We start from the raw sequence: 17,807 nt of genomic DNA on the forward strand, positions 1-17,807 counted from the left end.
ATCTATCTATCTATCTATCTATCTATCTATCTATCTATCTATCTATCTATCTATCTATCTATCTATCTATCTATCTATCTATCTATCTATCTATCCTGTTTTTTCATTTGAATATGTGAACAATATTTGATGCCCTCTGACTGAAACAAAATCCAAAATATTGCATTCATGAAGGAAGTCTGGTGACTTTTTTATATTTTTATATATTAATGCTGCCATGACTAAACATGCAGACAAACAAAGAGTGAATATGAACACTCCAGCATGGAGGATGCCAGAGTGCGGCTATGGCTATTTCCTGGAAGCTTTGTTCTGGCCAAAGTCTGACGTCCTCTCCAGTCATATGGCTGTGTCCTCGCAGGTTGTCCTGGAGACACTGATCAACATGATGTAACCGAACACCAACAGCTGCTTCCTGCCGACACACCCGCTGCCATGAGCTCACTTCCTGCCACTCAAAGACACACACTCACAGTCTCTGACCTATTGTTCTTTGTGGACTCAAAAAGTAAACAGCGTGTTTATCCTCCTAAACAGGATGAAGAAGACATCACAGCTGAGCTCACTCAGCCCATCAAAGTGGAAAACCAAAATTATTCTGACAGTGACCCGAAAACCAAATAAAGACCGAGATGATGAAATCATTTAAATTTTCATCAGTGTCCTCAGTATCTGTCAAACAAACACATGATTGTTAAATAAACTCTTGTGGAAGAAGAATCAGGCGGTAAATTAATGAGGCAGCAGATAATCTCATCTGTTCTTCTGGAGCTGATTGATCTGCTTTCAATACAAATCATCTTCAGATCAGTCAATGAGGTTATCAGATGTTATAAGAGGCAGCAGCAAAGCAGACGAGACATACTGCAGCTCATATTTCTAAAGAGAGAAACTGATGGAACAGCTTCAGCTTTAGGCTTTGTGTTGAATATCTTTTTATAGGTGGTAATTACTGTTATTTCTGTTATATCAACCGTTCTGCTTCCATCAACAGAAAGTGAGCAGAGTCCATTAGCTTCTCTCTGAGCAGCCAATGCTAAAAGTATGTGAGCCGAACAGAGAGCAGGTCAGTGTTGAGTGCAGCAGTGCACCTGTTATACTCTGACAGTTTCCCCACGCTGTGAGAGACAAACTGGGAAGCTGTGTGTGAAAAAACAGGGCAGCAGCATCTGTCCTGTGTGAGGGAACGTTCTCATTTCCACGCTGATGAAAACCACAATGATTTCATTTTATCGTGCTTTTATTAAAGCTGGATCGTGGTTTGGATATTTATCCATAAAGAACAGAAACTCACTTAATCACGCTGTTAAATGGTCTAGCAGGCCGCTCGGTGAGCCACAGCAGAGCCCCGTGCACCAGTTACTCTGACTGGCTGCTTTGATTTAACCCTTTGTCAGTTTAACCGTCCTTCTTCTGGACGTCGTTCAGATAAACAAACAGCAGTTTTCTTCTCCTACGTACTGTGTGCATACCAAAGTTAACATAGTTAGGCATTTTCTAATGAGGTTTTATTTTTATTTAACTTTGAATTTTAATTCAGTTTTGTCTCAGTTACTGGGCTTGTTTCACTTTAGTTTTTATTGCTTGAGAATGCTTTGCTTTTATTTTTATTAGTTTCAGTGTTAGTTTTAGTCTTTTATTGTATGGAGACATGTGGCACAGGCAGTATTTAGGAAAATCAGCACAGTGTGACATTAAAAACACTGAACTTTTTGAAGCAGTTGACTCTCACTCTTGTAGACATCCAAAGTCTCATTAAACATTAGGGCTGCCACAAACGATTATTTTGATAGTCGACTAGTCACCGATTATTTTTGCTATTAGTCGACTAATCAGATCATCATCCATTGGACGTAAAACGTACGGCTTATTGCACAAGCAGCATCTGCATTTTTGTAATTGGGAATGATCCGCAGATCACACTTGAGTAGCTTAATAACCTCCAAAATGAGGTCAGGTCCAAGGGCTGGACTGAAAATGAACAAAAAAGCAGCCAATTTCCAAAGAAAAACTGAAAGACCTTCAAAAAGCCTGGAGAACTATTGCTCAAGACCACTTTAATAATTACAATTAAGTCTCCTTGGAAACAAAATATTAAAAAATAAAGAGTGACTCACTAATTTTGCACATGACCGTACATGCATCTTTTATATACAGTCTGTGAATGAGAGCCTCAGAAACGTAGTTTCTGTGGTATTCACAGAGATTTACAGCGTTTAGGACGGTAACCTCCTGAAACTGTTGTGGTTGTTGGTTGTTTCGTATCATTCACTCTCGTTTATTTGATCTGATGGCAACAAAGGGGACGGCCCTGCATCTTTCTTTCTGTCATCCTGGCCCTTCATGCAGCACTTCCTTTCTGAGACAAGCTGTTTGAGCTTCTGCCTCACTAAGGCCTTTCTTCTTCTTCTCTCAGCTTCCCTTTAGAGGTTGCCGCAGCAGATCACCTGCTTCTATGTCATGCTATCCCAGGATCCTCCTCTGTCACACCAACCCTCTGCATGTCCTCCTTCACTACAACCATGAACCGTCTCTGTGATCATCTTCTTTGTCTTCCTGCCTGGCAGCTCCCTCTTCAACATGCCTTCACTCTCTTCTGATTGTTCCACTTCAGGAAGCCTGATGGAGGGTTTCCTGAAGCTGGTGGTGCCTCAAGCAGAGCGCCATGTGACTAAAACTAAATAGCTAAGAATTCAGGGTGCCTTTGTTTCAGCTTCTTTTAAAATGCTGCCTGCCAAATCGCTGTCAGCCACTTTGTTTACATTTTCAGCGATCGGTCTTGAGATGTCTAACTTGGAAATTTCCAGTTCAATTTGGTTTCCACTGAACAAGAAAGATGCTGAGATTAAAGTGCTCCCGATGAAAGCGTCTCAGCTGTTCTTTGTCTTTGTCGGCCTGTTGCACCGATCAACCTGCAGTTTCATTTTGTTCTGTTATTAAGGTGACGACTGTCTGCAGCGTTATATAAGGAGAGAAATGTTTATGTGAATATGGTGCTGAGAAGAGAGACGCATTTCAACCGTTTCAAGCAGGATAAAGAGCTTCGTGTTTTCGGTATGAATGTCAAAAATGCAAATTTGCACATTTCCTTTTCCCCTGCTGAAAAGAGAAAAATATAAACCATAAAAACTTCTGGTGTCTGGGAGGTTCCTTTCTTTAAAATCAAACAAATACGATTAAAGCGCATTTTTCTGTTTTTAACAAGTTGAGCAGGACATGAAATGCACTGGAGTACCTGCAGATGTTTGCAGCAGCGTGTAGGCCTGCTGATCCCGTCTTACTGGATTCTACCTGACAAACATCAAAACACTGTTGCCATGACAACAGAAACACAAACAATGATTTAATCTGTCATTGCATGTCCAGCAGGAAGTTTCAGTAAAGTTCAGTTTCCTGCCACAAGAAGAACTGTTTGTGCTGCATCTATATTTCTAAAAACGTTCTGCAGGTTTTTTCTCTGCAGACGGAGAAGGGGAAATAAAACATCACGTTTGTGCTGCACCGTGACCTTTTGACCTCTGCATTAACTTCAGCTTCTGGTTTAGTTTGAGTCATATCCTTGTATTTTTTGTTTTTGAAAGTTCTCATTGACAAGTTCAGCTTCACGTTTTAGTCTTATCTTCTGTACAAAAGCAATAATCAGTGAATTCTGTTCTGAATAACATAAACAAAACAGTTAAAACCAGGTGTGTCAGTCTGGCCTATCAGGAGATGCAAGTTGGCCCACTGGATGAAAATTGAAGACAAGTTACTATTATTTTTTCAATAAAATAAATAAAATAATAATTCAATAAAATGCACTGTTATGTTTATTTCACAGTGAAGTAAAATAATGTGTCATACTGTCCTGTTTCAAAACACAATATATGTGATGGTTTTGTGCCTTCAAAGAGTTGCTGTAGTTTCAAATGTTTGTGTAAAAAACATGGAAAAGTCACACTTATTTTCTCAAGAGATGTCACTCATATGCAAACCTTTTCAGAATCGGCTTTATTTTATCAGGTAATGCAAAAGTTTTCCTGGTCCAGACGTGACTGAGATCAAATCAGGGTTTACGGTGCACCGTGGAATAAAATGAGTTAAAATAGTTTCACCCTTCTGCTTCTGCAGCTTCTGCTCTGAAACACATTATGAGTCTGCACATGTGTAGCACCAGCTGATCCCAGCGCAGCGAAATCGGTCCGTGTTTGTGTTTCGCTCATTTATCAGTGTGTGAATGAGTTTGCAGTTGTGCTTACACAGAAGATGTCAGCCGAGAGCGTGTGCAGACATTCTTGCACACTCAGCTGTAAAAATGTGATCGTATGCAGACCAGACTGCCTCCAGGGCCTGAGACTTCTCAATGGATGCAGGCCTCGGTGCATTCTGGGAGTGTTTACACCTGTAGTCAAGTCCACTTGTGATCAGACCTAATGCCATGAGTTTATGACATTTCACCAAGCTATGATTTTATCACGCCGTCTGCCTGTGGCTTTTTAGGACTCTGCACTCAGTGAGAAGCGAAGTACCGCTTCAGTAGAATCAGTAAAATCATCGTCAGCAACAATAACGTGAAGCAGTATGTTTTTTATGATTTTATCAGTGTCATAGTTGTGGAGGAGTTTTGGCCCACTCTTGTTTACTGCATTGGCTCAGATCATTGAGCTTTGTGGACATTTGTTTTTGCCCAGCTCTTTGAAGGTCCCACCGCAGCGTTTCAGTCAGACTCAGGTCTGGACTTTGACTGGATCATTTCATTTCATTTCATTTCATTTTTATTTATTTCACACTTGGTACTACAAACAAAACAACCACATCTTCTATCACTGCAGCAGCTTGATTCTTTTCTTTTTCAGCTACTCTGTACGAGATTTGCTGCTGTGCTTTGGATTAATCACCTGCTGCATGACTCAGTTTGAGTCAAGCTTTAGCCATCAGACAAATGCATTCACGGGCGAGCGACTGAAAGGCCGCACCACAGTGACTGCAAATTATCGAGGTCCTGTGGCTCAAAACAAGCCCAGTTCATCAGCCCTCCATCACCCTGATTGACAGTTGGCATGAGGTGTTTGTGCTGATGCTCTGTGTTTGGTTTTCCCACACATTGTCTGTCTGAGGTGTCACTGATCCAGAAGGCTTTTGTTCAGATGCATCTTTGCATGCAGCCGTGCTGCAATCTTCTTTTAGAGAGAAGAGCCTTTCTCCTGGCAACCCCCTGAAAACAAGCCATACTTGTTCAGTCCTTTTCTAATTGCCCATTTCATGAACTTTAACATTTAATATGCTAACCGAAGCCTGGAGAGTCTGAGACAGAGCTCTTGGTTTTTTGCAATTTCTCTGAGCATTGCATGAGCTCAGGGCGAATTTCTGGGACATGGCAAGAAGATTACACGTGTTTACACACATGTAAGTCGTCCAGAACAGCAAACTGATGAAACTCCTGCTTCTATATAGGTGCTTACACTTGTTGGTGATCAGTTAATCATGTGCACTTGATCAGCAGCACCTGGCTTCCTATGGTAGAAGGAAGGGTGCACTTGCTTTTTCACATGACCGCATGTCTCCTTTTTACCTTAGAAATTCTCCAAAGCACTCTGTGTTTGCCTCTCTGTCACTGGCAGCAGCGATGCTGCCTTTCAGCCACTCGCCCGTCATTACGTGCAGCTTTGACACAGAGAGGAAGGGGCCAGACTGCAAAGAGTATTTACTCAGAAATCTGTCATCATAACTTCATTAAATCTTATTTTCAGCCAGTGTATTGAGCAGCTGCTAAAACCTGCCAAAGGCTCAACAGAGTGCTTTTCTTGTTTTATGTTTACACTTTATCCAGCCTTTAATTTCAATTAAAGCATAAAAATCTGCATGCAGCATTGTTATATGATCATTATGACCTCTGACCTTTGACCTGCAGCTGTGGGAAACTGCAGGAGCCTGCATAAGCGCCCTGCCGTAGGACCAACCCTCCCTCTCTCTCCCCCTCTTTCTCTGTTTTATTGCCCTCCCCTGATGTTGGACAGGATGTCGCCAAGGCGACGGGGTAAACAGATGATAACAACCCTTAGCTCTTCAGAACTCATTTGAATGCTGCCACCGCTGCTGAGGGCCAGAAGAGGGAGAGCAGAGGCAGACGGAGGGGACTGAAGACCGACAGGTAGGAAACTGCAGGACACACATGCAATAAAAAAAGAGAGAAATCGTGGAATTTAAGAAAAAAGTTTTAGAGAATAAGACTGAAAGATTGGGTGTGGTGCAGATGTCAGAAGTGCAAAGCAAAGAAGAAGAATGGAAAAATTAAGAAGAACAAAAAAGTAGAAGTTGATGTGTTTAATATAAACAGAAGGATTTTTTTAATGACAGTTTTCAGATAAATTTTTAAAATCTTCACGCAGTCAGTGCTGGAACAACTTTTTAGTTTTATTCCAGAAACTTTTTCTGCAGTGATTGAAGATCAGAGTCGGTTTAATTTCAGACATGCACAGATAGCCGAATGTTTGGAGTCTGCACAGCTGGAAGCTTCAGTGATTCATCTGCTGTGTCTTCAATAATGCTGCCACTTATCAACTTAAAATGTCTGAAAGAAATAGCCATGAAGCGTTCTCGCCAAACAAACAGCAAACAGCAGGAATCTTCACACCAGACAAGATGTTTGATTACAATTTGCTAAAAATTGCTGGCTTAAAAAGTATAAAATTAGAAAAGCGATGTGTGCATGGGATCTGCTACTGAACACAAACATGCAGGGATTTAATGTGCCAAGGCGACGGCGTAAACATGCTGTCATGTTTTATGAATTTTAAAAGTGTGGACAGTCGGTAATCTGTTTATTTGTCTTTGCATAGTGACACACACACACACACACATGCACACACACTGACTGGCACGCCCATACACTTTACACAGTCTGTGTGGCCCCATGACTAAAACGCACTCAAACTGAAGGAGAGCTGCTGCTAGAAACAGAGCGTGTGAGCCTAGCTGAGCTTTGTTTTTAACACTGAGACAGGACTGAAGTTCCTACTATTGATTAACAATCAAGTTTTCAATATCTGTCTGTGCGTCTCAAAGCAAAAACATAAAGGAGCAGTGAAGTGTCGAAACCCAGCCTTTTTTCCTGGGTTTCACCTCTCAGGTGCAGCTTTTCCTACCTGCCTGCTGATAATTGTGCATAGAATATTTGTTTTTTCAGGAAACCCAGGAATTACAAGTGCAAGTGATAGGCAGATGCTTTAGGCAGTAAGCTACAGTCAGGATGCTTTTGTAACAGGCTGCTGGTCACTATGGGCAGAATAAAGACGGCGAGATGTGGGCAGCCCAGTCTATCGATGGTTAAGGAAAAAAAAAAGTAATTTTCACACATAAATGTTGGACAATTTCACAAGAATTAGTTCAGGAGAGTGTCTGAAGTTCCCCTTTCTCACATGGAGCACCCAACAAGTGCTAGCATGAAGCTAACAACGTTCTCACTACAAGAAGTCCTTTTGCAAATCTTACGTCACGCTGACTTTTTACCACTGTTCCACTGTTTAATGTCCCATATAAGTGCGTTGAATGTTTGTGTCGGGTGGTATCGTAAAAAGTTCCCAGCTGCAGTGCATGTTTTAAAGTAGCGCTGCAAATATTGATCTGAATTTATGTTTTTGTGTTTTTCATTATTTCTGTCAACGATAATACTCAAGAAACACAATGAGGATGAGAAAAAAACTGTTACGCTTCAAACTGTTAGTCCACCTTTGCACAGGGAGGTTTCGCTTGCTGTTTCTGCCAGATGTGATGTCACAACTGCTGGCGTACCATTTTTTTGGTGCCATTTCGGCTTGTTGTGCACCACCCAGATTTTAACTTTAACCTTACTGTTTCATCTTTGTTTTATTCCTCCAAGTAAGCAGGGAATTTTTCTAAGCAACGATACGTGTTTCTTAGGAAAAGACTACAGTGAGTTAAGTTCAAGTACGCTGACGTTAACATTTATGTAAGCAGTGACCTTGGTTTTAACCTCGGGGCTGCAGCGCTCTCCCATGTCACCTTCCTCTTATTTCTAGAATTTCTAGAATCGCATGTACCATGATACATCCGATTAATATTTGGTTATAGTCTCCTTTGTCTCTAACGCTCCTGCATTTCTCCTCAACCTCTGTGCTCCTGTTTTAACAGTTATTCATAGATTTGAATGTTTTAACATGTGATCGTTAAATGTCAGTCTCTGTTGGGATTAGTTGGCTTGGGAATGGTTTGTATCAGAGTGAATCATTCTACCACAATAACAGCTCAAACTTGACTGAACTCAGAACAGTCTTAACTTGTTGATGCACAAAGAGACCAGATTAATTCCTGCTTTGATCTGTCTTCAGTTTTAACTGCCGTGATTGTGGGATTTGGGTTCAGAGATGACCGACTTTCAGTCTTGCACCTGAACACATCTGATAGATGTTAGACAGTACCTGCCTTGCTGTGAGCTAATCCAGAGTCTGACTCCTTGCAATTAAACTATCGGTTGATTTTTAAATGTGTGATTTTGTGCGATATTTTCTGTTTTCTAAAGAAGCGATACAAATCGCTGCTCATCACAAGAGGTCAGTCCCTGAAGATTGTTACAAGAGCCAATTGAATGCAGAGATGCTTCTTATGTTGAGACGTCTAAAAAGAGACTGCAGCGGAGTTGCACTGATCACTCTTCCTAAAAACAAAAAGCAGGTTTAATGAATCAGCTTCCAAATAGAAGAGATTGCTTCACATTAAAACTGCAGCTGCCTCCACTGCCTGCAATCTGACACCTACACACCAGTTTTAATGCACAGATGCACTTACACCTTTCACACACCGTGTGTGTGTGCGTGCATGTGTGTGTGTGTGTGAGCAGGGCTCATATTAACTATCTGTACTATAACTTCAGCCGCTATGGCCTGCAGCAGCTCTGATTCAGAGTTGTGCAAGTGGAATTTTCACCAGAAGCAGCATGACAAGGAGACACAAGTGTATTTGGACAGAGATGCAGCCAGTTCTGTTTCCATGAAACCCACTGTTTGGGATTGCATCAATGTGTGTGTGTGTGTGTGTGTGTAGTCGCACAAGCCTGAGAAACCACAGTGAGGTCACGTCTCACACCCTACACACACACACACACACACACATATTCTGTGGGCACATGCACACTTCTGCTGGAGCTGCAAAGATAATCAAAATGATCTTCATGTCCAAAACACCTACACACAGAAGCAACAACTTCTAGCTGCTACTGGCACAGCAGAAGGTTTCCCAAAGGGAAAACTAAGCATTGTTTCCAAGAACCATTCAGAAAGAGGAGCTTTGCACAGAGAGGAGGAAATATCCACTCTGCTGGTTTATTTTACAAAGTGCTGTGCACGACATATTGACCTTCAGGAAATAACAGGATAGAATCTGTAATGAAGCTGTGCCAGAAACTGCAGTTCCTCTAATGGCCACCGGAGGGTGACTTCAAAAGCGAATCAATCTCCACAGACGCTCATACATGAAAAAACATAATGGCAGCCTGATCTGGGTGTGGTTGCTCTGACTCCGCCGACACAGTCACCTGTTCTCTTGGCCCATCTGAACCACTAAACTGGATCTGTCAACCACAACTGTGATGTTGGTAACTGTTGAAGCATTTTAATTAGAATTATCTGACAGTGTGTGTGGCTCCAGGTGACTACAGGTGAATAAACTAAATGAACAGCTGTAATACATATGGCTTTGATTTATAAACTCAAAATGCTCTCATAAATCCTGTAGGGGGAGGAGATTACCTTCACACACGATCTCCAGTGTTGTCCTCTGCTTAATTTTATTGTAGATTATCTTTTCATCATGGCGGAGAGTGCAGACATGGAGCAGCTCCTCACAGCTTTCAGGAAGTTTGCAGTCCATGGAGACACAAAGGCAACAGGCAAGGATCTAACCGGGAAGAACTGGGCCAAACTGTGCAAAGACTGCAAGATCACTGACGGCAAGAACGTCACCGGCACTGACGTGGACATCGTCTTCTCCAAAGTCAAGTGAGTGTTCACATCAGCGCCAGTGTCAAAAGACTGCATAAAATGCAGTTCCTCTAATGTCCACTTGAGGCAGGCTCCAAAAGTGAGAGTCCCATTTTATAATCCCCAGCCTCACAGTAGAAATGAACTGGTTAACTGTCATCATTAAAATGTGCAGCCTGGAACAGAAAGAAAATTTTTCCCAGCTTTATAACCAAGTTTGTGACCATCAGCTGATGAACTAGCGTCTCATCTTAACATGGCCAAATCTCTCTCCAGAAACTCAAAAGGATTACAGAGGTGACTTTACACAACACCTTGCTGGTGACATGTGCGTTTTGAGTACTGGAGATATTTTACTGTGGTATTTGAAGACCTGCTGGTCCACACTGAATTTGAGGAAAATTGAGTACCATTATGCTGATGAAACAGCAGTGCTCCACTGTCAAGGTAGCTGTCACATTTTTATTGCATATGCACATTTAATGTGGATGATGGGCTTTGTGCTCGGACACGCTACAGATCATGGCTAATCTGGAAACGCCCTTTTAGAAGCGCCGTTCAAGCCTTGCTTGTAATGTGGGAGAACAGTGCGTGCAGGGAGTGAATGTGTCCTGCTCTTTAACAAAGGTGGGGCGATTAGTCGAACTTATATTTGTAAAACCACCTCCCTTAAAGTCTTCTGTTACCATATTGTATGGAAACACGTGCATAAATCTTACCTCTGAAAGACTTTTTGCTCCGTATTTAGTTTTTAAGTCAGTGTCTCCTCCACACGTCCTGATAAAACTGCAGCACTTTAGTCTATATTCAAACACAAATGTAGCACATAATTAGTTCAGGCAGAGCGCTGAAGTCATACTCTAAAAACTGATGAGTGTTGAACTATGCCAAAGATTTAGACCTGCAATAAGAAGACTTTTTGCTGTGTTCCTGGGATGGACGTTTTTGAGGAATTGCAGTGCGGTGTATCGAAGGGGCAGCTGTTGTTTGTTTTCTGTAGTTTTGTTGCTCTACTTTTAGTTACTTGAGTTCTTGTTGAATTCCCAGTCACCACAATTACTCTGACAGTTGTGCCTGTGTTCAGCTTCCCAAACTTTTCTCGATGAAACAAAATATCTGTTTAATAATTTAAAAACAGCTAAAAGACATTTTCCAACCAAGAGAATTAATAGTACAGTTTAGACTCTGAACTCTTCCATGTCTGTGTTCCTTTTGTGTATTTCTGTACAGACAGAAGACGTCTCGGGTCATCAACTACGAGGAGTTTCAGAAAGCTCTGGAAGAGCTGGCTCTAAAGAGGTTCAAAGGTCAAAGCAAAGAGGAGGCACTGCAGTCTATCCACAAGCTGGTGGAAGGCCGAGAGCCTACCAACGTTGGTGTGACGGTGAGACAAGATGCTTGTGTGCCTGTTGTTTTAAAGCTCTAAATCCCACAATAAAGATGCTCAACAGTAAAACAGGAAATTGTGATTCTATGCTATGTATATTTTGTGAAATGCATCATTTTTCTTTTTGTGCATATGTGTAAAAACAAAAGCAATGAGTCTCCAAAAGAAAAGACTTAAAGGTAAGTGATAATGTAGTTATATGGATTAAGCCACACTGTAATACTAAGCCACACCCATACTTATATATAATAGTCCCCTCCATGAATCGCCACCTTACCGTGGTGGAGGGGTTTGTGTGCCCAAGTGATCCCAGGAGCTATGTTGTCCGGGGCAGTTTGCCCCTGGTAGGGTCTCCCAAGGCAAACTGGTCCTGGGTGAGGGGCCAGACCAAGTGCGATTCAAAACATCTATGATTGGATTCATCAAGGACTGAGGACCAGGGATACCAGGACTCCACCCTGGAGCTACACCTGGGGTAGGGCCTCATTTGAGAGGGCAGTAGATAACACAGTGTATTTAAAGTAATGATAAAAAACATCAAGGGGCGAGTGAAGTCGGAACCAGAAGAACATAAAACTGCATCATCTGCATAGAAACGAATTTTTCTGATCAGTTTAGTCGATTTCCCAGCTCCACACTCTGAGCTACAGTTTGGACAGAAGAGTGTCTGTCTGTGAAAAACAGCAGCATAATCATGAAAACATGATTAGACGAGTATGATTATGTGCTGCTCATATTTTATATTTAGCTCAGCGTTTAATCACCTCAGGCTCATCTTCTCAGTTTTCAGCTGTAGAAAAACAAGTCCTGAGCTGCTCCACAAACAAGCATCTTACTCTGCTCTAATATTTCAGAGCCATGGCTCAATCACAGCTGGTTCATCCATCAGATCACAACTGCACACATCAAAGAGCTCTTATTTTATAATGGTGAGGTCCTCAGAGCATGAGCCAGCAAGTGAGGCAGTCTGGATCCTCTCCAGATCATTAAACGCCCTTCAGTCATCAGAGCAGATACAGTCAACACTAACCTGACTGAAATGCATGCATTACAGATGACAATCCATTAGTAAAAAACACGATCAAGTTACAAGCTTTTGTGTTCATGAAGGAATCAGCGTTATATTATCTATCATATGTCTGTTATCGATTCAAAGTTTTAAAGTTTTCATGGATTAAAGCAGAACTTCATAGTAAGAAGTTCTTGCTATCTGTGGAGTTACAAATGACACTGCATGTCATTTAAACTTTACCTATCAGCAGTACAATATGGGACTGTTGGTGAAATCCACTGTTTTCCTGAGGTGAAAAAGAACTGTTTCATATCCAGATCTGCTCATTCACTCACTATTGGTTCTCACACTGATTTGATAACTACACGACTGTAAAAGGCTAAGGAGCAGGCACCTCTTGCTACTTGCTAATCAAGTGGGAATGGTGTTAAATAAATGTGACTTTAAAAACTATCAGATGCTTTATTTAAATGTCCATATTCTTTAAACTTTGGTTTCTACTACCCTTCCTGTTTGCCTTGTTTTGCCTGCTCTGACATTGGGCCTTTTTTTCATTCGCTTTGTTTCCAGTTACTCTATCTTATCCTCATTTCAGCTACCTGAAGAAAACTAATGAAGAAAGCAGACATATTATTCTTGTTGTGGTTTTGCAGTGGAGTCTTCATTTGATGCCCTGGGGCAGAGAGGATTGCATAATGAAGGTGCAGTTTGCAGGGACCCAGTGCAGTTAAATGCAGAGGGCTCCGTGTTATCTAAAATACTGTGCAATGATCAGAATCATAGCTTAAAGCAAACAACAATTTTAATTCCACTTTAAACTAAACGTGAATCAGTAAGAGTTGCTTTCTAAGTGGCGTTTGCGTGTTGCACCCATGGTCGTACAGAAAACATAGAAGTTATGAAAAATAGTTGCAGCCACTGTGATATCACTTGTTGACTTCATGATTTTGCATTTTAATGATTCTTGGAATCACACGTTATCATCTGTGAGTTAAAAAGCAGACGAATAAAACACAACAAGCCAGAATATTTATTGTGTCATCTATTAAAATGCTCTAAAAGGCTCCAACGCCCAAACACACGATCAATAAATAATGTTTAGTGACCTGAAGTAGTGGATGGTTTATGTTAGAGGCTGTAAACATGCTTTGTAATGTTGGATATGTTAACATGGAACTCTAAAAGCGCCAACCTCATTATGGCCTCAAGTGGTCATTAGAGGAACAGCAGTTTGTGGCGCTTCTGCATTGTCTTCATTTTTCCCCTCTTGTTAAAAAAACAGAGACGCGTCCTGAAGCAGGGAAGATATTTTTTCTTTTACTGACTTTAATCTAATTTTTCTACTTCCATCAGAAAGTGGCAAAGACAGCAGCGGTGGACCGTCTGACCGACACGTCCCGTTACACTGGATCACACAAGGAGCGCTTTGACGACAGCGGCAAGGGCAAAGGTCGCGAGGGTCGTGAGGAGATTGTGGAGAACACGGGCTACGTGGGAGCGTACAAGAATGCCGGGACGTATGACACGAAGGTGAAAGCTGAGAAATGAGTGAGCCGGAGGCCGCGCCCCCTGCTGGGAGCTGACTGGAAGCACAGCTCCCCAACAGCACTTAGTCTGGACCAAACCTTGAACTTTGACCCTTCTATGTCTGTGTGGATGCCTGTGTGTTTGCACTGGACAGAGCTTTTGTTCATTCTGATTTGCAGATAAAGATGTGGATCTGACAGAGGTGAGATATTGGCCTCATATCAACTCATCAGCGCCCCCCTTAGGCTGAAATATTCATCACACATCTGGACTTCTTGTTCATTCTCGGTGCCCTCATTCAGAGCAAGGAGGTGGGTGATGTAATCAGTACCTGCTCTGCTCAGTGATGGTAATCCAGTCTGCAGCATGTGACTCAGTGTTCAGCTCAGTAATAATGAGCTGTTTCTCTGACCTGGCTTCTCCTATTGTGCTTTCAACCCTGTCCAGAGCCTCATTCATGTGATTCAGATTCTTTCATTCTCCCTATGAAGGCACCGGTGCTGCTGCTAATCTGATTATCTCTATAGTTTTTATTTGGTTACACAGAAGCAGACTTAAAAACAGGAAACAGCTTCTGCATTTTCTGGAAGTCATTTTAAATCTAATGATACACGTTTAAGTTTGTTGACTAAATTCCATCTCTGAGGATAACTGCACACACTGCCTTTGCTTCCCTTTGAGTCAGTAGCGCCCCCATGGGGAGGCTTTTGTATTTGTCCAGCTGAATGTCCACTTCTCTTACGAGTCCACTCATGATACTGTGCTATCACAATAAGTCACCTGTGATAATGATGGCATCACGATACAGCAACTCTGTGATATTTGACACAATGTGCAACAATCAACGATGCAGAGAAAAATGTATTTATTCTCTGCTTTCATCTTTAATAACACAATAACACAATAATTCATTTAACGCTGTCCACACTGTTCTGGTTCACTGCAGGTTAGGGAACGTCCCTGCTCCCTCTTCCATTTCCATGAGGAGTCATGAAATGCTGATTCCAGGAATCCATTTAGCACACCTGCATGTTTGAATAAAAATCTCAGTATGTGCAGCTGCTGTACCAATAACATCACAGGAGGAAGCAATAAAATATCAGGACTGAAGAAGCTTCTTGGATGAGAAGTGAGACGTCTTCACGAAACTTAAAGGAGTCCAATCGCTTTATTCCCAACCTCCTTAGACTCTCTATATCGCATTATTGAGACTTCACTCCTCTGCTGTTAGCCTGAATAACTATAGTGACGGCTTCATTGCTCACCTCCTTCTATGAGGTTCATGTGTCTGAATGGGGCTGTAGTTTGTGTGTAAAGTCGTTTAGCAAATTAAATTCTCACTGCCCATTACAAAAAAAGGTGTTGACTTATGAATACTTATAGTATATATATATAGTATATTCAATCTCCTGCAAAAAATAAAGTCAAACAAACCAAAAAGCTCAATCATCTCTGGATCCACATCAGATTAAGATCAAACTGTTTCTGCAGCGCTGAGGCTTCTGAAGCCATGTTTGCATTTTTTTAAATCTTTTTTTGTTATATATAAGTTTTCAGCCTGATTTTTCTTCTGCAAAACAAATATTTTGCATCTTCCCCAAGAGCTTTACATGTTAATTATTGTTGTTGATGCAGTGTAAGTAACTTTAGTGGACAAATAAAAGCTTTAAAATGGTTTTCTTGTTTCTTGTTTTTGTCCCAAAAGGCATTTGCAGGTCAGTTTTATTTAAAGTGATGAGAGAAGACAGTCAGGGGGATGAGGAATAAAGATTTTTGCTGCAAGAGTTCAGCTTTTGCATTCTTTTATTTACATTTTACAAGCCATCCAAACTTGTTTGGGAACAGGTTTTGAAAATCCTAAGGCTTCCTTCTCTGCATGATGCTGGGGCTAGAATACAAATACATTTCACGTATTTGTAGTTTATAATATACAAATAAGCCCTTCAGGTTTCTGGACAATCTGACCGTATTTGTAAAAGACAGAGGACCTTTTCAATCAGATGACAACCAAAGATCCAGATTGACAATTTATTTAGAATAAAAGCCTAAAAACATTAAATGACAAATAATAAAATCACACAGAGCAAACTAGCTGTCACAGAGTATTTTGTGTCCATAGCTGAACCTCCATGGATACGCCATGCACTGTGTATCTGAAGCATAATACCAGCAAAATCACTTCTAATGACGCCTCTGATAGAAGATGCTAATATATATGATAAGAGAGAAGCACCCTCATCAATAATCCGGTGTGAGAGTGTAACATTAATCCTGAATCTCTGTAATATAAATCATGTAAAACCTTTTACTGAATCAGGTTTTATTTATGTGTGTGTTGCTGGATTATAGCCCAGAGCGACTCCAGGTTATGGTCAAGCATTCAATAACATTTTTTTCAAATTAAATTCAGTCGTCAAATAAAAAGTGATTTGAATGATAGACTGTGTACGAAAGGTGGAAGCAGCCTTTAGTTATGAAAAGTAAAGCCTTAAATTTTCTTATTAATGATCAGCTGGAGGAAAATCCTCAAAAGAAGTCTGATTGCATAGAAGTGTATGAAAAAATGACAGAACTTTTTACTTGACTTATGACCTCAATAAACATTTTGATCTCAGTCACCAGTTTTGGGTCTTACTGAACAAAACGTTAAAGTTCACTTTGTAAATTATTTTTCCAGTTAGAGTGAAATAGATGATAAAGCAGGGGATGGTTTAAGGCGTGGCTACTTTGGTCCCTTTGCTTCATCCATGACATTTAGTTGCAAAACACCAAGATGGTTTTGCCAAAGTGACTCATAATCATAATCAAGATTCAGTGCAGAGTCACTGATGTCATACCACTTGGGACAAAATGCAGATCCTTGTTTTTCCCTTCCACTGAAATTCAACATCGCTTCACACGGGATGAATCGCACCCCAAACTCCATGCCGATGTTTCCGTAACAAAGATTCAGCAAAGACTATTTTTTATTCTGCTGCCACTGTCATGGTCCTGGGTCGGTGACCCAGTGTTTTTGGTTGTGTGCTTTTACTTTTGATAGTTTTGTATTATGACTGTGGTTTTGGGTTTCCTAGGGTTTAGTTGTGTTCCCTCTGTTTGGTGTCTTCCCTGCTTGTGTATCTCCTTAGTGTATTAGGTCTCTGTGTTTAGTCCGCGTCTCTGAGTCTGTGTCATTACGCGTATGTGTTTCCTGTTTTACTCTGAAGGGCTCTGTCTAATGTCAGTGTGTTCTGTTTACGTTCCCCCTGCCTCGTCAGCTGTGATGTCTTCCAGATGTGTTCCCCTCCTGTTTCCCATCCCTTGATTCCTGGTGTGTGTATTTAAAGTGTGTGTTACCGCGTCCTCGTTGCTGGTTCGTCTGCTTCTCGCCGTCCGGTTTCCCGTGTATTTTCCTGTGCCTCCCTGCATCTTCGTTTCTGGTTGGTTTTGTTAGTTTTGCCCAGTTTAGGTTTTCGTAGTTCCATGCTCACCTTTGCCGTTTCTGTTTGTATCTACTTCTGTTTAATAAACTCACTTACACTAGAGCTGCCGCATTTTGGTCCTAAATAACTCCCACACGGCTTGCCCCGGCAACCTGTGACAGCCACTCTATTTTATAGAAGTTTTATTAAATATGTTTTAATGTTTTGTTTTATTTTTAGTCCTAATTTGTTAAGCACTTGTTGACTGTGTGAAGGAAGAACACCTTTAAAACAGGAAGAGACCTTCTGCAGAACGATGCTTGCGCGAACTGCCGCAAATGGTTGGGGCGTGAGAGGACAGAGAAGAAAAACAGCATATAGGCAAATAGTATGGGAGAAAGCAGCACTTAAGGCACGTGGAGAAGAAGTTCTCAGTGCATCAGGGGAAGTCCTCCTGCAGTCTGAGCCTCTTGCAGGGTCACCTGATCCTGCCTTATGCTGCAGAA

General features: G+C 41.3%; 1 protein-coding gene across 1 annotated transcript; it reads left to right on the forward strand.

The window, feature by feature from the left end:
• Positions 1–6,014: 6,014 nt before the first annotated feature.
• Positions 6,015–15,577, forward strand: tppp3 (tubulin polymerization-promoting protein family member 3). Its single transcript, XM_005929204.2, has 4 exons — positions 6,015–6,130; positions 9,791–9,992; positions 11,205–11,358; positions 13,727–15,577. Exons 2-4 carry the CDS (start codon positions 9,805–9,807, stop codon positions 13,919–13,921), a joined length of 537 nt encoding a protein of 178 aa, XP_005929266.1. The 5' UTR covers positions 6,015–6,130; positions 9,791–9,804; the 3' UTR covers positions 13,922–15,577.
• Positions 15,578–17,807: the final 2,230 nt, after the last annotated feature.

Source organism: Haplochromis burtoni, unplaced genomic scaffold, assembly GCF_018398535.1.
Source record: "Haplochromis burtoni strain Fernald_Lab_line unplaced genomic scaffold, NCSU_Asbu1 Contig_121, whole genome shotgun sequence".
Classification (NCBI taxonomy): Eukaryota; Metazoa; Chordata; class Actinopteri; order Cichliformes; family Cichlidae; genus Haplochromis; species Haplochromis burtoni.